This window comes from Macaca thibetana, chromosome 1, assembly GCF_024542745.1.
Source record: "Macaca thibetana thibetana isolate TM-01 chromosome 1, ASM2454274v1, whole genome shotgun sequence".
NCBI lineage: Eukaryota > Metazoa > Chordata > Mammalia > Primates > Cercopithecidae > Macaca > Macaca thibetana.
This window is the reverse complement of record NC_065578.1, coordinates 132634521-132661969: the sequence shown is the minus strand read 5'-3', so window position 1 is coordinate 132661969 and position 27449 is coordinate 132634521. Positions and strand designations below refer to the sequence as shown.

The following is a 27449-nucleotide window of genomic DNA, read 5'->3' as shown; positions in this document are numbered from 1 at the left end:
AATGATGTATTTTTAATGAAAAACAGCTGTATTTTCCAAAGTAAACACACAAAAAATTAATAAGAAGAGTGACATTGTCTTATATTTTCACAAATCTTTTTAAATGTTTGGCTTAATCAAAGACAGTTGGTTTCTCATCTGCTGCTGCATTTAGTATGTTGCAATATCATATGTCATGTAGCTTCTGGAAAACTCTGCTGAACACTATGAAATAATGAAAGTGAAAAGGGCAAATACTGTATTGTTAGCGTTATTACGAAGACAGGTTTGACTTTGTAGAGCCTCCAGAAGGGTCTCAGGAACCCTCAGGAACCCTTCAAAAGGGTCCAGGGAGCATACTTTGAGAACTGCTAGTCTAGAGGAACCTCAGAAGACAGTTTCAAAAACCTGGGCCAATTTGAATGTCCTGGCTGATTTCCTTCAGCTGCCATGGTCTTTTGAATGTTCTCACTAGGGAGGTATTATGGGGTAGTGGTTCATCATGTAAGTTCTACCTCTGTTCTGCTACTCACCAGCTACGTGGCCTTGGGCAAATTATTAATATCTCTGTGCTTCAGTTTTCTCATCTGTAAAGTGGGGCTTTAAAAAGCACCCACTTTTAGAGTTGCTGAGAATTAAATGACCTAATAGGAAAGGGCTCAGTGTAGTGCTCAATGATATGAGATGTCATTACATTCCGGAGTCTTGCCCCTGAATCCACTGCGCATTGTCCTGAAGACAGGGAGCTGCAGAGGAGATCCATCCAATGCTACACAGACGAGCTCAGCCCAGAGAGCGAAAGTGACTTGTGCAAGTTCCCAGAGAGGGTGGACAGGGTTGCTGGGCCCTGAACCCAGGAGTTCTAAAGCCTAGCTCTATCTCTGCTCTCCCCGCCAGAATTTTTTTGTGGAGAGTGGAGGAGTAGGGTCCTGAGACGGGGAAGGAAGCAGACCTTACCTTTCTTTTCCCAGCAATCTCAGGTGAGCCCAGGACCAGGGCAGTACAGTGGGAAGCCTTGAGGGCAGATAGCAGGGAGAACTTCCGACACTGACAGCAACTGAAAAGAGGAGAAAGAAAGCCAGGAAGACATTCTCAAGGCCAGAGATTGTTTTGACTTTCCTTGTGGGGAGCAGTTCTGCAAAATGCCCCCGGCCTTCTCTTCCTGGGGCTCGCAGGAAGTCTGTGATTGGGCGACCCTGCTTTTCATGAGGTGCTCAGTTCCGCTCACTGCCCTCCTCTCAGCTGTCCCACCACCCAAGGCCCAGGAGCCTCTCCCCAGATCGCACCTTCTGGCCCTGCCCTTTGTGCTGAGGCCCCACAAATCACAACATGGTGCCTTGAAAAGGGCAGTTGGTGGTGCTAAGGGCATTAATGAGGATGGGGGTGCCTGCTTGGGTTCCCTGGGCAGGAGAAGGGAAGCCTCTCCCCACAGACTACAGAACAGGAGGAGGCAGATGGGGAGATAGACACATACTGGGAAGAGCTAGTCCTGGCTCATTGATCCTTCAACCAAATTGCCCTGAGCTGGGTTTCCAGCACCACCTTCATTAGTTCAGGCTGAATTCCCTGGAAGAGCACAGGTGGGAGGTGACTCTTGTCCCTAACCCCTGCTTCCCCTGTAGTAGCTTCTTCAGCCTCCAGAACCACAGCAGATGGAGATCTCAAAGAAGGTGGCACCCCAAGTAAGTAGAACCCCAAAGATCCCAAACCCTGAGCACATGCCCTTTCTGCTGGGGTTGGAGAACTTGCTATGTATTACTCCGTTTTTCTTCTCCTGCCCACACAATTCCTTTGCATAGATGGTAAAACTGAGGCAAAACGTGGGAGGACTCAGACTGCCCACCCACTTCTTTCTAGAGCCCAGCCTGGGACCAAGGGGCCTGGCATCCCGCAGCCCCTCCCCCTCCACTCCTACCAGTCCCTGTGGCTTTTTCCATTTGGAAAGTCCTTTCTGGCGAGTGGCAGGTTTGGAGGCCCTAGTCTAGTCTCCTCCCCTGCCTCCTGGGCAGTGCCCCCAGGGGAGCCCCTGTGGGCCAAGATCGCCTCAGTCTCAGTTCTGGGCCCCCCTCACCCTCTACCAGCAGTCCCCCAGCTCCCGCCCCTGGGCTGTGGGACAGGGAGAGGGCTGAGGGGCTGGCTCTGCATACTAATGTCCTGCCCATTGTCAAAGCCCCTTTGTGCCAGGGAGCTCCATTGAGGCGGCTCCGGGGCAGGCACAATGGGGGCTCTGTCCCCTAGTTCCCCCAAACAGTCACCTGCTTTCAGAGCCTCCCCCACCACCCCCCCTTTGCCCCAGTGTCCAGAGGGCCCAGAGAGCACGGGGGAGTGGGCCCTGGGCCAGGGGGGATGGGCAGGAGGCAACCCCCCCACTCTCTGGGCAGGCTGGGGAGATGGGCATTTGACAGGGCAGGCTGCAGAGGGCACACAGAGGGGAGAGGCCCTAGGCTCACAGGGGCAGGGGCAGTCTGTGGGGGAGTTGGAATGCAGGTTCTGTGAGGCCTGAGAAGGGGAAGGGGCGCTCAGAGCCTGCCCACTCCTTGGTTCCATATGCCCAGCCTGGGCCTGTGGCTGCCACCTCTCCTCCTCCCACCACAGGACTCCCCGAGGCTCATATATGCAGAGACACACAGGCATACACTCATCTATGCGGCCCCACACACGGCTCCCAACACACACCCCAACGGATGTGCCCAGACACAACACACTGAGCCCAGCACACAGACCGCACGTCCACACCACCACCCCCTGGCATATGCACCTGCACACCCACCCTCCCCCCACCCCACCCCCTTCCCTTTTGCACCCCTCCACGGCCGCAGGCATCTCAGCACCGTGTCCCTCCCCCCCATGCCCTTGCTGCCCTCTGCTGCTCTGACACAGGTTATAACAAGTTTGCACTTGTTGTGACCTTAAGAATGTGGCCCTGGGGCTGAAAATGTCCTGCTGCCCCAGACCGAACCTGCTTATACGTTAACCATGGACACAGCCTCTGCTGCACTCTAAGCATGGCTCCCATTCCTGCTCCAACCATGGAGACAGTTAGGTGGGCAGGCCCCCTACCCCAGAGCTGAGTCTAGTACCCTGGACTGAGCTCTATGTGAACAATGAAAGCCCCACCTGGCCTTGCTGGCACAGGTCCAGTGTGTCTGTCTTTGCCTTTGCCCAGGGCACATAGGTATTTCCTAGCCCTTCCTGGCCCTGGGAGGTAGACGGAACAGTTATCATTTTCCCAGAAAGGCTCTGAGAGGTGAGATGATGGTGTCCAGGCAGCTGGTGGCAAGGCTGGGACTAGAATGGAGGTCTCTCGCCTCTAGCTTTTTTGTGTTTTTTTCCCCCAACTATTTGTCTCTTGGTTTTGCTTAGATGACCCCACCCCCAACCCTATCTACAATTCCAACCGAGCTTTCTTTTAGCCACCTTTTTTGGGAAGGAGTGGGGGCATGGTGAGGGGAAGGGGTGGTGAGAACGGGTCTAGGAGCCTTAAGTGGGCTTCTGGGTCTAGAAAGAACCTCCGAAAGTCACCTTGACCCTTGCACTACCCCTAGGCAGAGTGAGCCTACCTCCTTTCACTGCTCACCTTCCTACCGGCCCCACTTCTGCTACAAACTCTGGATCACTGGAAAGTAACCCCACAGCCTTCTTAGCTAGGGTTTGGAGTTGGGGATTTCTATCAATTATAAGTCCTTCATGCTGCCTAGCACTGGCCTTCCCAGTTGTTACCCTATGTCTGCATGAGAATCTGTAGGCTGTATCTATGGCTCGCCTGCTATTCTGGTCCACAGCATCTTCTAGCAGTCAGGAGCAGATGCCCTAAAAAGGGAAGACAGGAAGGCCCATTGGGATCCCAGAGACTTGAGGGCTGACTGCACAATGGTGTGCTGGGGCCTGGGAGGGTGGATGGGGTCATGGTTGCAGAAACTCTGTTAGATAGAGAAGTAAGCTGATATTGGTTTGGTCATCAGCAAATATTATATTGAGTGCTAATCTCCATGATGTTTCCTCACATCACAATTGTATGGGAGAACCTCAGGGCCCTTCTATCCTTCTCCCTTCCCCTCATCTAGAATGCTTCTCCTCTGGCTACTGGATTCTCCTTAAGCTGCCTCATCCATCTTCCTTTGTGCAGGAACACGCCTCTCCCAGCCCTTATACTCTGGCATGATTCTTTTGCCTCCAAATGTTTCCTACTGGAGAAAGAGAACTTCCCAATGTATAACTTCAGCTTTCCCTGCTGTGCTCGGGCAGTTAGTTACTATACGAGACAGAGGACAGGGAGACACTCATCTCTGAATCTAGTTCTGTATCTAGTCAGCGTCCTCATGCCATCCCTACCCCATCCTCCTTCTTAAGGGAGGAATGTGAATAAGGAATAAGTAAAAAGTTGAAAGATTGCCTCCCAGAGTGGTGGTGAGCTCCCTAGACTTCTCTGAGTGAGGGTCAGAGGCTGGTCTTCATGCAGGAAACAGGAGCCCCAAGAAGGAAAGGGAGCTGAGAGGACACCTGTCAGGGAAAGAGGCTCAAGTCTCTGAATATGAATGACAGGTACAGAGTACCTCTGGGTCTCCAGCCCCATCAAGGGTACAAAGAAGAAGAAATTGCTCAGATACCAACAGGTAAATTTTGACTTAATTGGAAGAATTCCCTGGGCATAAGGGGAGGGATAGAAAGAGGTGGATAACTCATTGCTCTGATGAGAAGGAAAAGTCCCCCTTTAGTCACCTACTGAACAAAGCTTGAGTGGCCTGGAAGATAGTTCCAATGACTCTCAGAGCCCCTATGGGGTTTCCAGTGGCCTCAAAGGAATCCCTTTATCATTTCCACAGAGCCCAGTAAGAGCATCACTGAATGCCTCCTCCTTGTGGACCTGACTATTTGTGGCTTATTCCAACTCTTCTTGTTGGGCCAGCTACTGCAGGGATGAGGGAGACCCTGAGACCTACTAGGTGGGAGGGCCAGATTGAAGATAATGGGCTGTGGCTGGGTTGGCTGGGGAAGAGCTTCTGTGGATAGTGATCCAAGGCTGGCTCCACAGAAGCTGGCACTTTGGGACCCCAGGGTGAGGAAAAGGATCTTGTAGGAAAACAGAAGTTGAGATGAAGAAGAAGGCCAGGGTTGTTGCTGTGATTCTGATGTAAAATAACATGAGCTACCAGCTAGCAGTGTGATCTTGGGAAAGTTACCCAGCTTTTCTAGGCCTTGGCTTCCTCTTTAGTAAAATGTGGGGATTATATGTGATGACCACAGAGGGCTTCCCAGCATGAACACTCTGTGACATGGTCCAATGGCAAGTTGAGAAGCCCAGACTTTAAGCAGGTTCAAGCAGGCCTGGGTTCGACTTGCAGTGCACTCCTTATGAGCAGTCCTCCTGGGCAAGTTAGTTAACCCGTGTAAGTCTAGTTTCCACCCGTTCATCTGAGGGCAATGCTATTGCCCTCCTAGGGAGGCTAGGATGAAGCATGGCATGGAGCACCCAGCACGATGCCTGGTGCACTGTAAAGCCTGAGGTAGGAAGTTCATGGTACTGTGGGAACACAGAGGATGGCAGCCCATGTTGCGGGTGGGGGCATCCAGAAAGGCTTTCCAGAGAAAGTGACATCTAAGCTGAGGCCTAAAGGGGAGGAGAAATTAAGCAAAGTGGGAGAGGAACAGTGTTCCATGGAAGAGGCCCCATTATTTGCTAAAAATAAAGCTTGGTCTGTTCAAGAACTGAGAGGTTTCGTGTGGCTGGGGACATGGTGCATGCGTGAAGTGGGAGCGTACAGATAGACAACACTGATGCTAGGGAGGTCATACAGGACTCTGTTACACCTGTAATTCTAAGGGCTTCAGAGATAGGGTCCCTCCACTTCCTCTCCTCTTTTTCCTACTTTTCGATCATCCTTTCTCCCAAGACTAATTTCTCTTCTCCTTGGTCACACGAGCACAAGGAAGCATTGGGCTTCCCTAGGACGACCTGGCCAGTGCAGGGAGAAGCTTTAAGTTCAGAGTTGTCTGCCTCTGGACAAGTTTTGGCTTAGGCCTGAAGTTTTCTGCCTCCGTCCTTTCCCACCACTAGAGAGAGATGTACCTTCCACAAAAGACTCTGGATTTCTATCACTGAGGCACTCCTACTAAGCACTCCCACTGTGGGCCTCAGTTTCCCCATCTGCCCCTCTCATTGTAGAGAGTAGGGAGAGTGTTGACAGGGTGGGGCTGAGCGCAGCCTGCAGAGAAGAGCTAGGGAAACTAGAGAGAAGACTGCCAAGGAGCCTGACTCAGTGCCCCCAAGTGTCCAAACGTTGAAACTTCAATGGGAAGCTCAGAGGAAGGACTTCCGAAGATGAAGTGGGTGGCACATGGAAAAGGGGGCCTGAAGGAGGAAAAGTGATGTAGAACATCAATCCTACAGGCTCTTTTAAGTCAAGAATAGCAGGGACTGAGAAGGATAAAGGATGAACAAAATACAGATTAAGAAGCAGTCCAGAAAAGGTTCTCTGTTTGGGAAGATGGGGATGGTCCTTCCTGGAAGGCGTGGAGCTGATGAAAAAACCTCTACAGGAGCCGGCCCTGGGGGTGCTCTCACAATGGGGAGTAGCTCTTCTGCCTCCCCTACCCGCCACTACCTCTTGGGCCCTCCACCAAATGAGGTCCAAGCCTCCCCTCATTTCCAGCCAACACCACTTCAAGTTCAAAGACAGGAAAGTGTACAGAGAAGGGCAATTCAGCTGGGATCTGGTCAGCCTGCCCCTCTTCTCTCAGGTGGAGAACCCTGTCTTGGCCCTGGGACTCCAAGGAATAGGTCTCATCATTCCCTCCCTAGTTTCTCAAACTCTTCTGGTAGATCAGGTGACAACTCAGTAGTCTTCACCCCAAGAACCTTATCTCCAGGGCCCTGGTCATCCTGGGCCTTGAGAAGGCTGCCAGCTGCCTGATACCCCTGAGGCTGGGGGCAGACAAGAGGGTGAGAGGCTGAAGGATAGTAATTAAGGAACTTGGCTCTACTCAGCATCCTCAGCACACACTTGCCCACCTCTTGGCAGGCTGAGAGGGTTTTGGAGGAATTATACAGAGGTGGGATAAAGAATAGTGGGTTGGAAGTCCCCTTCAATTCTGGGGCTAGAGTAAATCTTACTCCACAACTCACCTGGAGAAAGGAGATAGAAGGGATGGTGTAACTTGAGCATCATCAAGGCCACTGGGGTGTGGAGGGGTAATGTGAGGGAAAAGCCCACAGGATATGGAGACACGGGGTCTGGTTTTGCCATTAAATAAATGTCAGCAAGTGACTTTATGTCTCTGAACCTTAGTTTCCCTAATTCAGCAATATTTTTCATTCATCTGCAAAGTAGGATAATAATAGTGTCTTTATTTGCATAAGGGCCTTACAGATTTCATATACTTTAAATCATGTAATCCTGACCACATAATGGAAGGTTTTATTGCCTCCTTAGATGAGGAAGCTGAGCCCTAGAGAGATTAAGAGATTGACTGAAGTTCCCATAGCTAGTAAGTGACACAGACAGGATGGCAAGTAGCAGGAAAGAAGAATACATAGGGAACTTTGTGACTCAGACATGCCAGGATAAGAAATAGGTTTCATTTGTTGGGTTAACTCCATTTGATTGAAAATGGCTCTCTGTATCACCATATTGAGGATGATTCTGAGGTTGTCAGAAAAAAAGCACTGCGATGAATTAGTGTTATCTGCTAAGGGGTGGTGGGGTGATGAGTGGTGGCTTACATGCTGTATAGTTGACATTCCTAGCCCAGAATCACCCAGAGATTCTAATTCCTTCCTCTATACTAACCAGTTAGGTTAAATTTAAAGGTAACAGCTTACAAAGGTGACTAAGATACAGTCTGTGCCTTTAAAGAGCTCACAATCTCTAGAGAAGAACAAAGGATGATGTGGCAAATGTCCTGGGAACATAGAGGGAGAGTAACTCTTTCTACCTGGGAGGTGGGGAAGGCTCCACAGTGGAGAGGGCACTGGGGCAGGGCCTTGAAGGAGGAAGACGATTTGAAAGGGAAGAGAGCAGTCTTGAGGGGAGTCTGGGAGCAGGGAGAGGGTGTTCTAGGTAGAGCGAGCTGCCTGAGCAAAGACATGGAGACAGACAAGTGGAGCACAGGCTATGTTCCACGTGGCTAGAATATGGGCTGCATAGGGAAAATATTCCAGGGGAGGCTGTGAAGAGTAAGGTGGAGTCAGACATTGAAGGATTTTGCCAAGAAGTTTGAATTTCATCACGAAAGCTGTGGGAACTCATTGAAGAATTTAAAGCCAAGTGATGGGGTCAGAATGTGTGCACTGAGGCAGCCAGGGACTGAGGTGAGCACAGTGAGTTTGGCTGCAGGAGGACCAGGAGACCATTGCAACACCTCAGGTGAATGAACTAGGGCAGCCTCAATGGACATGAAGAGAAGGCGCGAAGGCAGAATTGATGGACCTAGTTACCAATCAGATGAGGGGGAAGAGAGAAAGCAGGGGTAATTCTAAGGCTTGTGCACCTAGTGGAGAGTAATTCTGTGAACAAGAAGGAAAACACAAAAGAGACTCTTTTGAGGAGACAGGACGTTGAGTCTGAACATGTTAAAATTGGAATGCTCCAGATAGGGGGAGCCTGTAAGTACTTGGATACACAGGGCAGAAGTGATGTGGAATCCACGGAGCAGGGAAACAGTTGAGGAAGATGGAGGACAGTGGTCAGGGATGAGAGCCAAGGGTGGATGGATTCCTGAGAAACACCAACACTTAAGGTGCAGAGGAGAGATTACAGCAAGAGAGATGATCCAAAATAAACAGAGCAGTAGAGAGAGAACCCCAAGAACATGGTGTCCAAGAGTAACGGTGAGACTGTGCACACATGTAGTGTTCACAACCCATGCAGCATTCTGACACATATGATTGCATGGAACTCTCCTGTCACCTCTGTATTATTAGGCCTTTTTGCAGATAAGGGAAATAGAAACCCATACGTTTAAGTGATTTGCCCCAAATCACAAAGCCTAGAAATGGCAGAGCTACTTAATGGCTAATCAAGGTGGATAAAATCAGTGGATTCCCACCACACCTCAATAAAAGCCAAAAGAGAGTGTTAAGAACAGACCAGTCAGTCATTAGTCTCAAGTGCAGCAGAGACTGTTGGGGTCAAGGGCTGAGAAGACGCCCTTGGATTTAATGATGGGAAGTTCAGCTGTGACATTGGAGAGAGTTTCTTGCTTCCTGTTGCTTTAACTGCCCCCCAGAGTGGCTGTGGGGGCAAATGAAGTAATTCTGAATTTGTGCAAGTGTTTTGTAGACTTCAAAACCCCATCTTACAGAGGTGATTGTTACTGTTATTTTTATTGTTATTAGGTATTATTAAATTGAACCCTTTGATATTGCCAATAGGGAACCCATGTATTAAATGGACGATTTCATAGAATTCAACCTAATGGTAAAAGGAGTGAGCTGGAGTGGGGGTAGGGGCTGTGAGGTTACGAGACAGGCAACTGCAAAGGCGAGGGTGGCCCCAAGGTAGTGGGGAGCCCCACCCCCTGATGGTGGGGAGGTCAGTCTTCCGCATGGGGTGGAGAGTGGCAAATCGCTGGTGAAGCTCGAAATTTGCAGGAGTTCCCTTTCACCTCCACCACTTCCACACTCCCCATCTGCAACCTGACCAGCCCCTTTGCAGAGACTAGGGGTGGGGGTGTACTCTCTTGAGGGGCTCTGCCTGAAAAAACACTTCTGATACCTAAACTAGGTTGATCCCCTCAACCAGGATCTTTGGAGATAAGTTGGGTATGGATTCTCCCTATAGGGAATCTCAGGGCCTAGGCCAAGTGATGACTGATTGGAGATCCAGGCAGAGTTGACACAGGAAGGAGGGTCCTGAACAGACTTCTTGTTTATCACCCTGACTCCCTAACCTAGCTTGGACCCTCTTGAGATTTTCCCTAGTGTCCTTGGGAACCTTTTCAGCATTTCATGTCTTAGTGGTAACAATAGGAATAACAATAGCAACACGAGTTATTTCTATAGATGCCATTGCTTCCAGTTGACTCTTAGCACTGACGCTAATTCTTCTGGCTGTTCACTCAAGATGAGGAGGGATGGGTTAATGTCTCCTAGTAGATGTTCTTCTGAGGTGAGGACCCAGATGGGGCCAGGCTGGGAGGCTACGGGGATTGCTGGAGCTGGGGCTGAGGAGACAGTGGTACCGCCTCTGTCCTCAGTTGAACTCTGCCTAGTGCCAAGCTCCTCACAAAGGACCAGCTCCTGTTGAGCCTTGCTGGCCCAGACAACGATTAGCAGCAGATACTGGGAAGGGGTGATGACTCAGGAGGGCGTGCAATAGGGGTAGTGTGAAAGGTTGAGAGGGCAGGTGCATCAAAGAGGCAGCACCCACTTGCCACAAGAACCAGGAAGTCCTCCTTCTCCAGCCGGGGAAACAGGGGGTCCCCAAGATGCCACCCTGTGGGCAGTTCTCTGTGGAACACTGTGCCTTTCTTGCAGGGGACAGAAGGCACCGCTTGGGGACTGAGGTGGAGGAAGGGGCAGTGGTCCTGGTCAGCTCACACTGACAGGCAGGGGTGGTGTCTAAACAGAGAACATCTGATGTGGCCCCATCTTTTGTCCCTCCCTCTCTTGACTGGAAAACACACAGGCAGGTCAGAAGGGCCCTGCAGAGGTTACAGACTCCCAGGAAATGCTTTGAAGGCTTTTATCCTTTCTTTTGATCAGACTATGAGAACTTTCCAAACGTTGACACAAGAGAAGAAAGGCCTATTCTTCCATGGGCCAGGGCCTCAGTGTCAGGCTGGGGCTAGAGGATGGGAGGGAAAGGGGGAAGGAGACCAGGGAGTGGGAGACAGAGGCAACAGTGATTCAGCTGGAGAGTCAGGCCCTGGGACACACACACACACTGCCCTCTTTTTCTGCACCTCAAGATTTGTGTGCATCTGGCTCCATTTCTATTTGTTTATTTTCCTTGGGGCAAGACAGGAGGGGGATTAATGAATAAAGACATCAAGTTTGAAAAGAACCCCAAATCCAGCTCCATTCTTCTTCCAACCTTGAGGGCTTACATAACCCTGTAGTGCTTTTCTTCCTGCCCTTCCTCTCTTACCCTTCTCCTTCCTTTTCTCTTCCCCCACCCTCATTAAGAACACTTGGAAGGCCAGAAGTGCTTCTTTTTCATCCCAAAGTAACTGATCTCCTTCTGGAGGACTCTAAGGTAGCTCTTCAAGTTGGAACTGGTATCCAAAAAAGAGATAATATGGTTGATGAGAGGAGTCTGAGTAGCTGTTTGCTCTCTCCACTGAGGCCGGGGGGAGGAGTGGGACCAGACTGCTGTGGGAGCAACTCGGGCTGGACATAGAGATTTACAGCAGGAAGTGACCTAATCATTCTCTAACATAGCACCTCCCAGACTGACCTCGCAACGTGTCCTGAAAGGCAGAGGAGAGGGAATTTGTGCCCTAGAATCTACAGGGATGAGCCATAAGCGGCCACACACTGGACATCCTTGAAATCTCTTTTTGTCTTAAGCCATTCAAAATTTTTATTCTACTTCATTGTATATTGTTGGCATAATATTAAAATAGCATTTTCCCTCAAAATCTGAGCAAAATTGATAACTTCAGGAAATATACTAAATTTAGTCCTGTGGCTTTGAGGGCCTCCTGGCACACTAGTGCATGCCCTAGTTTGAGACATGTGGAACTAATACCAACCCCCATTCCACAATGAAGGAAATACAGACCCGAGAGGCTGAGAGGCTTGACTGAGGTCACAGCTAGTCAGTGGCAGAGTTGAGATGGGCACCCAAGTTTCTTGCTTCCCAGTACAGTGCATGTTACACCAGGCAGTGCTGTCTCTTAGTTCTGAGCATCTTTTACACATCCTTGAGCCTAATTCTCTCACTCTATCTTCAGAATGCTGGGCAAGGACAGATACCCAGCTCAAGTGTCTAAGATAAGTATGTGTGTGGAGACCAGCCTAATCTCAGGTGCTGAGACATAGTGCTCAAAACCCCTCTACTGCATACAGGGCTCTCCCAACGTGGAAGAGGAAGGAGAAGGATAGGAGAGGAAGGGAAGGAAGAAAAGTACTGCAAGGATTATGTAAGCCCTCAAAGTTGGAATAAGAACAGAGCTGGATTTGGGGTTCTTAAGCATGATGGACAGATAGTACGACAGAGAGCAAGCTGAGTCCCTGTCCACCTATTCATTTGTCTTTACCAAACAGTGATTGGTAGGACCTTCAAACCTAAGATAAATTGATTAATTAATAGCTATAGTAGAAACTGTTCCTATCTTCCTGGAATCTGCCTCCCTTTCTGATCTCATTTCCAGATCCTTCAATCAAAAGGCTCTTTTCTACAGGGAAGAAATACGGAGAAGAATAGGAGGCTTTGGGGCTTAGAATGTCTCTATTAATATGGACAAATAGGCTGTGGGATACAGAAGGAGAATAGAAGGATAAAGTGTGGTAAAGAATTTGAAGGCGAGAGTTATGATTAGATGGATAGCATACTATTCCCAGGATGAGACACAGGAAGCTGGAAAAACCATAAGGAAAAGAAGGGAAAGCCAGAGAGATGTGTAGGCAATACAAAGTCAAAGAGGGAGGTGAAAAGGAGGACAGGCGTTGGGGAGACATTTTAGTGACAGCCAGGATGAAGCACAAGACAGGACAAGCAGAGAAGCACAATGGATAGAGATGAGAAGATCGCTGGGAGGAGAGTCTACACGAAGGAAGTGGGGAGAATAAAGACAAGTCATGCAAAACTAGGAGAGAATCAATGGGATCAAGCAGTCATGAAGGAAGGGTGTCACCTCCAACCCTTGGATATATCCTGGGCATCACTGCTGGTGAATTTTTCATACCTGTCTAGCTCCTGCTAACCTTTACTATGCTTAAGGTGTCATGTCTGCTCGTTGAGTGTTGAGTTTGCTCACTGAAGGCAAATAAACTATAGTATTAATATGAAGTTATGCTTGAAAGGACTTTGGAATCCAGCCAGAAAGAGGCACAAAGTTCAGCTCTGCTACCGATAAGTTGTGTCACCTGAGCTCTCTGAACCTTAATTTCCTCAGCAGTAACTACAAAGATAATAAGATTTGTTTTACAGAGTTGCAAAGATGAAATATGAAGTGTTGCTCTAGAGAAGGCATTCAATACATGATAGTTCCCCTCCATCTCTCCTTCCATTTCCTTGAACCAAACTTTTGCAAGAGGAAATACTCCACAGTCAAAAAACAGAAATCATCTAGTGACTCTAAGGAAGAATGACCAGCAGGCTAAGCTGGGCGCTGTAGCTCACACCTGTAATCCCGGCACTTTGGGAGGCCGAGGCAGGTGGATCACGATGTCAAGAAATCGAGACCATCCTGGCCAACATGATGGCCAGCTGGCCGGCTGGGCATGGTGGCTCATGCCTGTAATTCCAGCTACTCGGGAGGCTGAGGCAGAAGAATCGCTTGAACCCGGGAGGTGGAGGTTGCAGTGAGCTGAGATTGCGTCACTGCACTCCAGCCTGGAGACAGAGTGAGACTCCATAAAAAAAGAAAGAGAAAAAAAAAAAAAAAAAAAAGAAAAGAGAAACGAAAAGACCAGCAGGCTAGAGCACCATGGAGGAAGCCAAGGTTCTGCACCTGACCCTGGCCCTGCAGCTGGCCATGAAGGAACCCACAGGGGCTGGCCACAAAGCAGGAGGGTGTTGAGGGGTCGGAGCATATCACTGTTTTCCCAGTGTGTCCTATTAAGATCTTTCATGTGCTCCCAACGCTTCAACCAAAATGAATGGATCCTTATTTCCTTATTTCCTGGGTGGCCCTGGATTTCCTCATTTTTCCCAACCCCGTTCCTTTGCACTAGATGTCAGTTTTCCCTTCACAAGCTCTTCTTGCACTTCACTGACACCTTTTTTATGGCACTTATCACTTCCTACCTGTTTTACAGTTGTCTCCTTTATTAGATTGCAAGGTCTTCACAGAAAGAATCTACATCTGATCCATCTCCATACTTCCATTGCCTTGTTTAGAATTTGGCACCCAGTAGTTGCTGGAAAAAAAATGTTTACTGAGGTTGGGCATGATGACTCATGCTTGTAATCTCAGCATTTAGGGAGGCCAAGATGGGAGGATGGCTTGAGCCCAGGAGTTTGAGACAAGCCTGGGCAACATAGTGGGATCCCATCTCTACCAAAAAAAAAAAAAAATTAGCTGGGGCATGGTGGTGTGCACCTGTAGTCCCAGCTACTCAGGAGGATGAGGTAGTAGAATCACTTGAGCCCAGGAGGTGGAGGCTGCAGTGAGCCATGATCATGCCACTGCATTCCAGCCTGGGTGACAGAGTGAGACCAAGTTTCAACAACAACAACAAAGTGTTTATTGTATAAATGAACAAAAACACAACTCAAACTGAATGTGGTGGGCAACATTAATACAGATCAAAACATTTGGTTTCTTTGCGTACCTATTAGTGTCGATAATTAGTTATCTGGGGTTTCCATGTATACAAGGAAAAAAGAAAAACATCATTAAAAAATCAAGAGAAGATACAAACAAGAAGGGGGAATGAGAAGGCCCCAGAGTGAAAGGTTCTGGACCAGAGTGAAGTTCCATCCATTCTACCTAAGACAAGAACTTCCACATCTCCTCGGCCCTGTGATGATGGAGTTAGTTAGATTGGCCCCTATGGCTGGAGTGGGTTAGGGGTCCCCCCTACTCTTAATTCAATTATAAAATACTTCTTGAGCGCTTACTATGTGTCATACATTGTGCTAATCTTTAGGATAACACACATACACATATATATGTGTGTGTGTATGTGTGTGTGTGTGTGTGTGTATATATATATATATAATGCTGGATCCTTCTTTCAATGACCTTATTTGTAGTAGAATACAAATGATACATCATGTACTAAGAGAGGTGCCATTACAGGTATAGATGGATATAGATATACATATATGGAAACTCAGAAAAGGGAGGCATTACTTAAGGTTGTAGGAATCAGAGAAGGCTTCATGAAAGAGGGGTTATTTGAACTGGACTCTGAAAGATAAGACTTGGATAGGTAAAGACAAGGAGGAAGGGGAGCTCAGGAAGAGAGAAGTGCAGGATCATGGAAGGCAGGAAAGCATGGGTGTGCATAGCAGGGAGCAGGGAGTGGTTGGTTTGCTTGCAGCAAGAAGTGTGCCATAGCAGAGAAGTGGTCAGAGATAAGGCTGGAAAGCAGGTTCAGAAGCAGACTGTGGAAGGCCTTACATGCCAGCCTGGGTTTGGCCTGTCTTTGATAGATAATGGGAAGACATCAAAATGTTTTGAGCTAGAGAAAGAACTAAGACAATTATAGTAAAATGAAAAGTGGATGGATTTGGGAGATGGGACCTGAGCATGAATCTAATTCCACAGTTTACTGAGTCATACCATCTCTCTGAGCCTCAGTTTCCTCATTCATAAAACAAGAATTATAATCTTAATATCTTATAAGAATGCCATGAGAATAAAATGTGAAAGTGCTTTTGAAAGTACTGGATAAATGTTCATTGATTCCTGATCAGAAGTGTATTTGAGGAAGAGAAACCCAGGAGCAATGTAGGATGGATTTGAGGAAAGAAAGAACACGAGATGAGGAGGATGCTGATGCAGTGATTCAGCCACAAGGCATTAGGACTTGAAGACAATGGAATGAAGGGGAGGAGGCACAAATAATAAATCCACAGCACATGGCATTAGATAAATGTTGAGTTGAGGCAAGAAGACAGTTTGAGATGATCCTGGCTTTGAGTGTGGGTAATGGGTAGGATGATGGTCCCTTTAAGTATTTTAGGAACCAAAATAGAGCAGCAAGTAGGAGAAGAAAGGATTTGTTTACATTTGGAAGTGAATGCATTTAGTATTCATATCCCAAAGCTCCTTCCAGTCAACTTGCTCTTGCAACAGAGAAAATAGACAAAGCACTTTCCCTGCGGGTGCAGCTTTTCCCCTCCCCCTGCACCTGCTGCCCCTGGGAGGGGGTTGAAGCGTCTTTTCTAGTCACCTAATTTAGCATAATCAACTCCAAAGCTCTGTAGCAATTTACAAAGCTCATTCTCTCCCCAACCCCCAGCAAATGGAACAGTTGACCCAGAAGAGAGGAGGGACTGATATCTTGGGCTTTTATTTTCTTACCTTCTGAAAACAGGGTTGTAAGCATCTGCAGCATTAGCAAAGCCTGTGTAAACTTGGGTCCCCTCGCACTCTGAAGTGGCTCCTCCTGAAGGTCTGTGTGAACTAGGTGTCTCCTGTGAGGCAGATAAAACTGCAGCCCTCAGCAGGGCCTTGGCCTGTCCAGATCAGGCTTTCAGTCATTCCCTTACTCTTTCTTAACAAACTATACTAGGCACTGGGGAAAGAGATGAAAGGCAGAGTCAGTGGTATTAAATTAGGAACACAAAGATGGTAAACAATGATAAACAAATCATCTCAAAGCACTATAATGCTTCAAAATAGGAATATGTGCAAGAGGGCCAGGCGCGGTGGCTCACACCTGTAATCCCAGCACTTTGGGAGGCCAAGGTGGGCAGATCACTTAAGTCCAGGAGTTCGAGACCAGCCTGGGCAACATGGCAAAACCCCGTCTCTACTAAAAAGTACAAAAATTAGCTGGGCATGGTGGCACATGCCTATAGTCCCAGCTACCCAGGAGGATGAGGTGGGAGGACTGCCTGAGTCCAGGAAGCAGAAGTTGTAGCGAGCCGAGATTGCACCACTGCACTCCTGCACTTCAGGCTGGGTGACAGAGTGAGATCCCATCTGGAAAAAAGACAAAAAAAAAAGAATATGTACAAGAGCAAGCATAGTAAAGTAAACCCATTCTGGGGCAGGGATGGGGGGGACAGAGAAGATGAATTGTTTTTTTTAAGAGTCAGGGAAGGCGTCAAAGGGGGTAATTAACACTTGAGTCGAGTTCTGAAAGAAAAGGACATCGATCATCAGGTAGGCACGGAGCAGGGCAGTGCAGAAGCAGGTCCAAAGGTAGAAAGGATTAGGTAGTGAGGCTCTTCACTGAAGTTCAGGGGGCCTGTGAAAGATTGTCAAGGGTAAAGTCAGAAGCAGGCAGAGACCAAATCATGAATGCTGTGCTGAGAGGCTACAGAGAAAAAAGATAAAGCACTTTCCCTGTGGGCGCAGCTTTTCTCTTTCCCCTGCACCTGCTGCCCCTGGGAGGGGTTGAAGCATCCTTTCTAGTCAGAGGTGTATTTGAGGAAGAGAAACCCAGGAGCAAAGTAGCAAAAAGCAAAGGGGAGCCACAGATCAAGTTCTTGAGAGTCACAAGAACAACAGTGTCCTTACTCAAGAAAGGCCCTGATAAATCCTGGAGAATAAATGACTCTCAAGTAAAATAAATGAGTGCTCAGGCAAAAAAAAGACAGCTCCAGGAAGAACTTCCAGGGGTAGCAGTAAGTGGGAGTGGTACTTGCTGAGGGAACCTGCTGATCATCACTGTAGCTATGACTGGCCTTTGTTTTAGGGAAAGGATCACCAGTTCTTAGAGGAGAAAGAAGGTGAATGACTCTGTTTCTGTCTCTTTCGCCACTCAGAGGCTGGTCTTCAGAATTCTGTCTTTGGTATTTGGCTGGCTGGGACTGTTTTGGGAAATAGCACCCTCTAGAGGAAACAGTATGTTTTATTTTGCGGGGGTGCCGGGGGTGGTGGGGTGCACAACAAATGATTTCCAGAGCTTTGGCTTGCTTCCTTCCCCAGGGGCCCGGGCAGCTTGAGGGTGGAGTGTAGCTGATTGTTTATCCGCTTCTGACTCTGGCCACCGCAGAGAACAAAGCTGCCTGGCTGTGGGAGGTGGCACAACAGCTGGGAGCAGCAGATAACAGCTGGAGGTGGCAGATATAAAGGCTGGCAACCACAGGCACAACAGCTGGAGGTGGCAATCACAACAGCCAGAGGCAACAAAGAGGCTAGCAGTGGCCGAAATCTACGGTGCCCATGAGTCTAGAGCCTTAACCCTGGGTTGTGTGGTCTTACATACAGGGTGCCGTAGGGGCATCTGCTGAGAGCATGAGGTCCATGAGAATGAACCCGGGGCACACAAAAGCAGTTGCTACAATTAAAAAGTTCTGGACCAGGAGCTGGGAGACCTGGATTCTTGTTCCAACTTTACCACTAACCTACTTGCGGCAAAGCTCTCTGAGCCTTAGTTTCTATGGTGCCTTTCCTACCTACCTCATGGTGTGAGGATCAAACTGTATATTTTATAAACTTTAAAGTGAGAAGGAATTATAGACTAATATTTTGGGAACGATAAGCAAGGCTTTTCTTGGGCCCTAAGAGCTTCCATTCTCCAAGATATGTACAATCTCTCCTCAACATAAACAAAGCCAGGACTCCAGTTAAGGATCCCTGAATGTCACCACAGAAAGTGCAGGGGTAGAAGTGGGGCGGAGAAGGCAGGCATCCTGACCCACCATGAGTACAGACAGAAGCTTCAAGACAGTCTTTCAATCTCCCTTCCAAAGCTTTTATCTCCACCATAGGATCTCTGCAAAGTGCTTGTCCAAAGTGCTTTCCTGATTGTTACAATGCTCTTTATAATGTCAATTTGCAATCTTTCTCCCTGCAGTATGAACTCTTGGAGCTCAAAGGACAAGGTCAAGCCTTTGATCACATGACAGCCCTTCAAACCAAATATTTGCACACATCCATTATATCCTTCTGATGGTCTCTTCTTCTGAATGAACTTCCCTATTTCCTTCAACTATATCTTATGTGATCTGGTTCTGAATCCTCTCATATCCTGAGTGTTCCTTGATGCTGGATACTGCAGGTGTGGGATGAACACAGCAGAGTAGAATCAACTACTTTTTTATTCTAGAGACTTCAATTCGACTAAAGTAGCTTAAGATTAGTTTGCTTTTTTGGCAATCAAAACACATGAATAACTCATATTGGATTATTTTCTGCTAATATGTTTAACTTTTTTATATTGTATTGCTTTGCTAAATCACATCTTCTCAATCCGGAACTTGCTCAGGTAATTTTTGGACCCAAGTACATTATCCAGCACTTAACATTTTTGTTAGACTTGGCCTATTTATTTGACTCCTTTTGGATCCTAATTCTGCCCGAGCTCTTGCATTTGCTATCTGTCCCAGCTTTCTGTCAGGCATATAATTGATGGCCATAGCATTCTATAGTTTTGAATGAAGTTCATGTTAAGAAAATTGAATAGGGCAAGGCCAAAGATGAAGCTCTCTGGTGTATCAATAGAAAATGAATTCCAGGCTATCATGGTCCACTCACCAGTACCACTGATTTTTAAAGTCACCGAGTTAGATTAGCATTCTCTTCACTTTTCTTTATCTTATCCCCAGGTCATAATGAGAAATCTTGTCAAAAATTTCCTGAAGTTTAGGTACACGTTCTCTGTTGCACTTCTTCGATTTGTCAATTTAGTAGCCTTATCATAAAAGAAAATTAGGTTATTATTATTCTTGAGACAGAGTCTCACTCTGTTGCCCAGGCTACAGTGTAGTGGCATGATGATAACTCACTGCAGCCTCCAACTCCAGGGCTCAAGTGATCCTCCTGCCTCAGCCTCCAAGTAGCTGGGAGTACAGGTGTGTGCTACCATACCCAGCTAATTTTTAAAAATTTTTGCTGATATGGGGTCTTGCTGTTTCCCAGGATGGTTTTGAACTTCTGACCTCAAGCGATCCTCCTGCCTCAGCCTCTTAAAGTGCTGGGATTACAGGCATGAGCCACCACACTCAGCCAAAATTAGGCTATTTTGATGTGACTTGTTCTTAGTAAATCCACACTGGGTCCTATTGATAACTTCCTTTCCCCCATCCTGCCCAAGTACTCATAATCTTAATATTCCATGCTAGAATCTTGCCTAGGAGCAATATCTTACCTGTGTGTTTGTAGTTTGTGAAAGGTACTTCATTTTTCTTTTTGAAAATTAAAACTATGTTCATTCATCTCCAATTTTACAGCATGTTCTCTGTTCTCTAATATTCCTCAAAATCTCTTATAGGAGTTTACATCTTTTTTTTCAAGGGTTTGAGGATCAAATGAGAAGGTATTCTAATGTGTGAATTCTAAAATGGTATATAGATACAGGCAGTATGGTTGTTATGTTATTATTACTACTACTGAGTACTAAATACAGCTTTGTTTAGGCTTGAAATACAAATTCTTCAAACTTCAGAGTTGCAGAGCTTCCTTTTTGTTCCAAAGCAGCCAAGGATATAGGGGAGTGAACAACATCCAGAACCGGTTGAATAGTCTCGCATGAACAGAAGTTCCAAATGGCCTGTAGGCTGGTAAATTGGGCATCCTTGTTGCCTCTGATCATTCTTGGGGTTCTCATCCATTGGTGATCTCCAATTCAGTGCCTACCTGGTTGGGCATATGGTCAGGCCCAAATAATTTGAAGTTTTCCATGGGTAAGGTCATGGGGAAAATAGAGGTGGGAGGTGGGGTGGGCAGTGTGAAGAATCATAAAATGCAATGGTTCGGACTTTTTCGAATGGAGAATGTAATGAGCCTCTCCAAGAAGGGCCAAACTCCCCAGAGATCACCCTGCTCCACAGAAGATCTGGCTATCAGACCCAGGGTCCAAGGGCTCAAGTGATTAAAATTCTTTCTGTGCTGGAAAAGTACAAGTTACTGTTTGAACAAGGGTGCCAGGCACCTTGTATTAAGTGAATGGTCTCCTATTTCAGTGGCTTGCCCCACTTTCTGCTATCAGAACAAATAGCAATCCTGAATTTGAGCCTGTGCAGACATAGCTGCTAGTTAATGTACACCCCTAGCTCTTCTACTTCACTCCATCAAAACAATTTTGCCACCCACAATCTGGCATTTCTGCCAGTCCTTGAGAAAATGTCCCAGTGCTGCCAGGAAGTTTCAACATGTTGTTTCTCCTCCACCACTGCTTATTTCTTTTTGTTCAAATCCCATCTGTACTCTTCCTAAAACTGCCCTAGACTCTAACTCAGACCAAATTTCCCCAGATAATGCAAACAAATGATGATGATGATAAAAAACGAAATGGTCTAGGTGCTTAGAGAGCATCTTGAAGGGTAAAAGAATGGGTAGTTTCTGCTATTCTCTGAACCAGATGAATATCTTAGTATCACCAGTGGGTATTGGCTTGGGGGTAGAGCAGAGAATGAAGAAATTAAGGTTGTGTGTGTGTGTGTGTGTGTGTGTGTGTGTGTGTTAAGGGGGATTGGTCCAGAAGGATTTCAACAGGATAGCTTGTCTTGCTTCATAGCCATTCATGAGGGTGGGGAGGGATCCTATTTCAAAATTAGAGATCTTTGGAGGACTGGTTTTGTGGTGAAGGCTCTCGTTAGTCTCACCCTCACCTTCAAGGAACTGTGAAGCTACTACTCTTTCCTTTCTGCCTCTCTTCCTCTAAGAATTACAAATATCAGACTGTATTGCAATTATTTGCTTACTAAATAGGCATCTTTCTCACTAGGCTGTGAGTTCTTGGAGAGCAGAATGATGTCATTTTATTTTATTTTATTTTATTTTTTTTTTTGAGACGGAGTCTCGCTTTGTCACCCAGGCTGGAGTGCAGTGGCGCGATGTCAGCTCACTGTAACCTCTGTCTCCCGGGTTCAAGCGATTCTCCTGCCTCGGCCTCCCAAGTAGCTGGGACTACAGGCTCATGCCACCATGCCCAGCTAATTTTTGTACTTTTAGTAGAGACAGGGTTTTGCCATGTTGGCCAGGTTGGTCTTGAACTCCTGACCTCCGGTGATCCGCCTGCCTCGGTCCCTGCACAGTGCCTGGCACATAGCAAGTGCTCAAAAAACATTTGGTAATACAAGAACACATAAGTGACACCCAAATGAATGTTAATTCCTCCCTCCCATGGGGTGGGGGTTAGGAGTCAGCTGGATTTCTACGATAACCTCCATTATGCTCTCTTGCTCCCTCCAGATGACGTCAGTTGCCAAGGTGTATTACAGTCAGACCACTCAGACAGAAAGCCGGCCCCTAATGGGCCCAGGGATACGACGGCGGAGAGTCCTGACAAAAGATGGTCGCAGCAATGTGAGAATGGAGCACATTGCCGACAAGCGCTTCCTCTACCTCAAGGACCTGTGGACAACCTTCATTGACATGCAGTGGCGCTACAAGCTTCTGCTCTTCTCTGCGACCTTTGCAGGCACATGGTTCCTCTTTGGCGTGGTGTGGTATTTGGTAGCTGTGGCACATGGGGACCTGCTGGAGCTGGACCCCCCGGCCAACCACACCCCCTGTGTGGTACAGGTGCACACTCTCACTGGAGCCTTCCTCTTTTCCCTTGAATCCCAAACCACCATTGGCTATGGCTTCCGCTACATCAGTGAGGAATGTCCACTGGCCATTGTGCTTCTTATTGCCCAGCTGGTGCTCACCACCATCCTGGAAATCTTCATCACAGGTACCTTCCTGGCAAAGATTGCCCGGCCCAAGAAGCGGGCTGAGACCATTCGTTTCAGCCAGCATGCAGTTGTGGCCTCCCACAATGGGAAGCCCTGCCTCATGATCCGAGTTGCCAACATGCGCAAGAGCCTCCTCATTGGCTGCCAGGTGACAGGAAAACTGCTTCAGACCCACCAAACCAAGGAGGGGGAGAACATCCGACTCAACCAAGTCAATGTGACTTTCCAAGTAGACACGGCCTCTGACAGCCCCTTCCTTATTCTACCCCTTACCTTCTATCATGTGGTAGATGAGACCAGTCCCTTGAAAGATCTCCCTCTTCGCAGCGGTGAGGGTGACTTCGAGCTGGTGCTGATCCTAAGTGGGACAGTGGAGTCCACCAGTGCCACCTGTCAGGTGCGCACTTCCTACCTGCCAGAGGAGATCCTTTGGGGCTACGAGTTCACACCTGCCATCTCACTGTCAGCCAGTGGTAAATACATAGCTGACTTCAGTCTTTTTGACCAAGTTGTGAAAGTGGCCTCTCCTAGTGGCCTCCGTGACAGCACTGTACGCTACGGAGATCCTGAAAAGCTCAAGCTGGAGGAGTCATTAAGGGAGCAAGCTGAGAAGGAGGGCAGTGCCCTTAGTGTGCGCATCAGCAACGTCTGATGACCTGTTCCCACTCCCCCATTCCTCTGGTCTCTTTTCCTCTCTTTCAGTGCCCTGGTAAGGAATACTATCCGGGTTTACTGGAGATCACCCGAAGCACCCATCCTCCACCCCCTCTTCTTTAACCCAGTGGCCTGTCGGTAGCTTAGGCCAACTGGAGTCCAGGTTCCCCTCCCACTGTCCCCTTTCCACTCTTCCCGCTTCTGCCCCAATACATATACCTCCCTTAAGCCAGGATGGGGGAAAGAGAGGGATTAGGCTGAAGTGGCTTAGAAGGCCTCAGCCATGCTTGGATACTCACATTAGGAGGATCATGTGGTTGGACAGACAGACTCCCCCCACCTCCCGCCACCACCATGAAGTTTGGTGACTTGAGGCTGGAGCTCCCTCTGTTACCTTTCCATCTAGCAAGTTCCCAAAGGCAAGACTCTCTCTGATGGTCACTTTGTGGTCTGTGCTTTCAGAAATACAGGAATCTGATATCAATGTATCCTAGGGTTTCTACCAACCTCTGTTGAAAGAAGCCAGGGTTTGCCACCATGAAGCTGATTTCTGCTGGTGACTTCTGACCACAACCTAGAATCATGGCATGGTCACCACTATTTTTCCTCTATAGTTTGTCAAGTGAACACTCTCAGGATACCCAGTTCCTTCATAGCCTGTTCTCAGAGAATTGGAGTTGGCCTAAGAAACATAAACATATAACCACCCATATCTATCCTGGATTCTGAACTCTTCAATTCGGAGTGACTAACACAAGTTGTTGTCTAAACCTTTAAACCTATCTTCCAGGTAGCCCAGAGAAGATCTGTTTCCCTGTGTCCTGTGAATGGAAGGACACAAGCCAATATGTTCCTTTGAAAAGAGTCCAGTACCAAGGCCCCATGGAAAGGCCTGAAAATAATATTCCAGATTACATTGTACCTGGCTTCTCTTCTTCCTTTCCTGCCCAGCCTAGATCCTTCTTCCTTAACCCCAACTCTTTGGGAGAAGGGAGGGAAAATGCAAGGGCCTTCCTCTCTTAACACAGATGCTCAAGTAAAACTAGATTCACAGGGCACAGATTCCCCAGAAAGTTAACCCAATCTCACCATGAGGGATGGGTAAATTCTCAGATTTCCAAACTGCTGTACAGTGCCTCTGAGAATTGGTGATGCTTTGTTAAGGTTTGGGCAGAAGCAGAACTTTGTGGCTGGCAGCCACTATTCTCAGTTACACCTCCCAGTGCTCTTCTGAAAAGTGCCAGCTATTTCATTAGGCAATGTTGGAAGGAGAGGAAATTATACCCGCTGATCAAATATCCATGGCTTCCCTCAGCCATTCCTGAGACTTGGTATAAAATGAAGAAAATCAGTGCCATCTCTACTCTCGTCTGCCATGAGGCCATTTTCAGGCAAGTTAAAAAGCAGACTTTAAGAGATCAGACACAGCCTATTCCTTGTTCCCTGGAGGGGTCTGTGGTAAGGGTCAGGGAAGGGCATATAAGCACCAGAGCTTTATCCAAAGCCCCAAATCCCTAGAGTGTTTTCTGGTCTCATTTTGGTACCAAGGAAGCCCCACATAGTGGTACTGCATAGTCCCACTATGAATCAAGTGGCAGTTTATTTAAGGTGGTCTCAGCCAATTGTTACAAGCTACAGAATATATACATGCATCTATGTACAGAGCCTTGCAGAGAAACACAAAATTTTGAGGCTAGACCCATGATCACCACCTACTATAATTGCACAAGGTCTTGTTATATTAATCTCTCCTTGAACTCAACTAACTATATCTTGAAAATGAAGACCCTTCAGTGTCCATCCACTGTAAACCCCACCATTACCTTCTAGTTGGCATAAAAACAAGAACCACAAAAACTTAAAAAATCTGAAACAGAGAACAGAAGGCCAAGAGTCAGCTTCTGCATTCTCAACTTTATTCAACATTAGACTTACCTGATTTCTTTCTGTGTGTAGGGACAAGATGTACTGCTGTGTGTGAGTGTGTATGTGTGTGTGAGTGTGTGTGTGTGTGTATCTGTACCTTCTTATCTATTGGCAAGTTAACCTCCATCTGGTTTATTTTGCCATGCTATGCTTCCTTCCTGAAGGCATTACATTCTTCCCATTCCCCTGCTGTCTGTTCTAAGCCCCCAGACTCAAGCCTCTAGACTCTTGGATGACAAAGTGAGAAGAAAACATTTTCTGACTTACCCTTTTGGAATCTCCTCCATTATCATCCCAGGCTTTGCTTTAAGTTGCACTTTAAATCACACCGTCCTATTAATGCAATCTGGCATCTTCTCCCATAAGCCCCCCACAGGGAACAACTACCCCCAACCTTAACTCTAAATCATTCTTTAGACTATAGTCTGTCTAAAGACTGAAATCCTCTTTTAGGCAATAGGCCGAGTTTCAGAAGCAGCCAGGTCTGGTGAGAAATGGGCCCCCATACCAACCGTGGACTTGGAATATCAGGACAGTAGTAGGCACAGGTGTAAAAAGGGGAGATTTCAGAAGACGGGCAAAACAACTGATGGGGGAAGATATCTGGGGTGTGCAGATGAGAAAAAAATGATGCTGAGGGACCTAGTGAAATCAATGAAACTCTTGAGTCTTGCTTAGGCTCGCAAATAAGAAGTGGGGAGGCTTGGGAAATTAGGATATGACACATATGAAAGGTTTATCTAAGAAGAAAGAAACAGAGATAATATATATATAGAAAGATGTATATAGATGTATATATGCTCAAATATATTGAATGTACAGAAGGGAAATATTCAGAGACTTTAGCATTGGGGGCAGATATCTTGGCCTGGTTATGGGGTAGGACACCCAGATTTTTAGACTTACAATCAGTGGTCCAGGTTTCAACATGGAAGTGAGATAGCTGATGAAGGATTTCAAGTCTGGAAATGGGAAAGGGAGGGGTAGAAGTTCCTTTTCAGAAATAAAGAGGCTTTCATGAAGGCTTTTGTTGAATCTTCTGCTACTGATAGGACCAGGAAGAGAGGAACTCGGAGGACAATAGGGAGGGGAAATCTTGGAAAATCTACCACTTACACTGTTGTGCCCCCATCCGCAGCAGCGTCCTGCCACTGTAGAGCCTTTTTAAAATAAATAAAATAAAATAAAATAAAATAAAATAAAATAAAGCACCCTTTTGTTTCCCTTTCATGAAGTACACTGTATTTCCCTGTCTTCCACAGGGGTGGGAGCTGCTATTGTTCTAGCCCCTGAAATTCAACTCAGGAGCTGAACACCTTGGTGTATGGGAGGCACTAATGGGAAGCCTCAACCCTGGAATCCAAATGCCAGGACTAATAGCTGTTGGGCCCAAGATCTCCCAAGGTCGAGGCCCAGCCTTTTGTGTAGCTGCAAGCAGCCCAAAGAGAAAGCCATGGATTCCAGAAGAGTTCCAATCCTGGAATTTGGGCATGGAGGGTGATGCTTTGGTTTTGATGCTTCTGAATGAAAACGAGTAGGGTTACCAGCTGCTCTAAGGGATGGTGAAGTTCCCATGAGAAGCTTCCAAAACCTCTGCAATGTGCTTCACCCCACTATTCCCCCAACCCCTGTCAGCCTAATAAAATCATCCAGGAGTTTCCCTATAAGGTCTGAGCAGATAAAGGAAGCCAGTTATACTATTGCTACAAGTCCGGACACTGTGCCCTCCCCACGGCTGCTGCCCTGGTCCTTTACTCTTGCTAGCTAACCTAGTTCACTTGTACAGTAACACACTACCTTTGCTGGAAAGTTAGCATGGGCCTCCCGGCTCAGTAATGGCCAACTCTACTGACGCAGAAGTATTTAGGCATGGTTCTTCTATTCATTGCACTAAAGACTAAACCAGGTCAAATTTATCTAGGAAAAAAAGGTGTGTAAGATTTGTTTTGTTTTTGTCTGTTAAGAATAAGCTACTAAATAAAATGGATGACTCTTTGGTTGTCACTCTAGCTTCTTTTAGAAATCTAAACCAACACTGTCAAGGTCTGAACTCATAGGCCTACCCATGAGCATGGAGGATTGAATTAGGCTGTGCTGGAAGAACTTCTGATTTCATGGCCAAGCCCCTTCTGTTTAATTTTTCTCTCATGCTTTAGCGAGTTCCTTTCACATTTGGTTTTCATGGGACAATACTGAAAAAACATTAAGAGCCAAGCGTATGAAAATTGGCTCAACTTAATCCATAAAAGTCAAGTTGCTTTGGATCTTGGGCATTGTCCCTTTTGGCCAGTGATCACAAGCCCAATTTCCCTTCTATGCTACCATGTAGTCTTGTTGCCAGTTTTCCTTATATATCCTCAAGGTTCTTTGTAAGCTTATTCCTTTAATCACCAGGCATTTCTTCCCCCAAATCTCAAAGAAATGGATTTCTCTTCTATCCTTGTCTGTCAGTAGCCTGAGAAAGATCTGGTTGTTAAC

General features: G+C 47.1%; 3 protein-coding genes across 3 annotated transcripts in view; 2 read left to right on the top strand and 1 right to left on the bottom strand.

Moving 5' to 3' along the window:
• Window positions 1-26975, top strand: part of KCNJ10 (potassium inwardly rectifying channel subfamily J member 10) — a 32955-nt gene extending 5980 nt beyond the window's left edge. The window contains exon 2 of the mRNA XM_050758317.1: window positions 21904-26975. Coding sequence (XP_050614274.1) covers window positions 21904-23043 — 1140 coding nt within the window. The 3' untranslated portion in view covers window positions 23044-26975. The remainder of the gene's footprint in view (window positions 1-21903) is intronic.
• LOC126935658 (sodium/potassium-transporting ATPase subunit alpha-2) overlaps window positions 1-27449 on the bottom strand; it is a 907274-nt gene that overhangs the window by 80868 nt on the left and 798957 nt on the right. The window lies entirely within an intron of this gene.
• Window positions 1-27449, top strand: part of TAGLN2 (transgelin 2) — a 297175-nt gene that overhangs the window by 144467 nt on the left and 125259 nt on the right. The window lies entirely within an intron of this gene.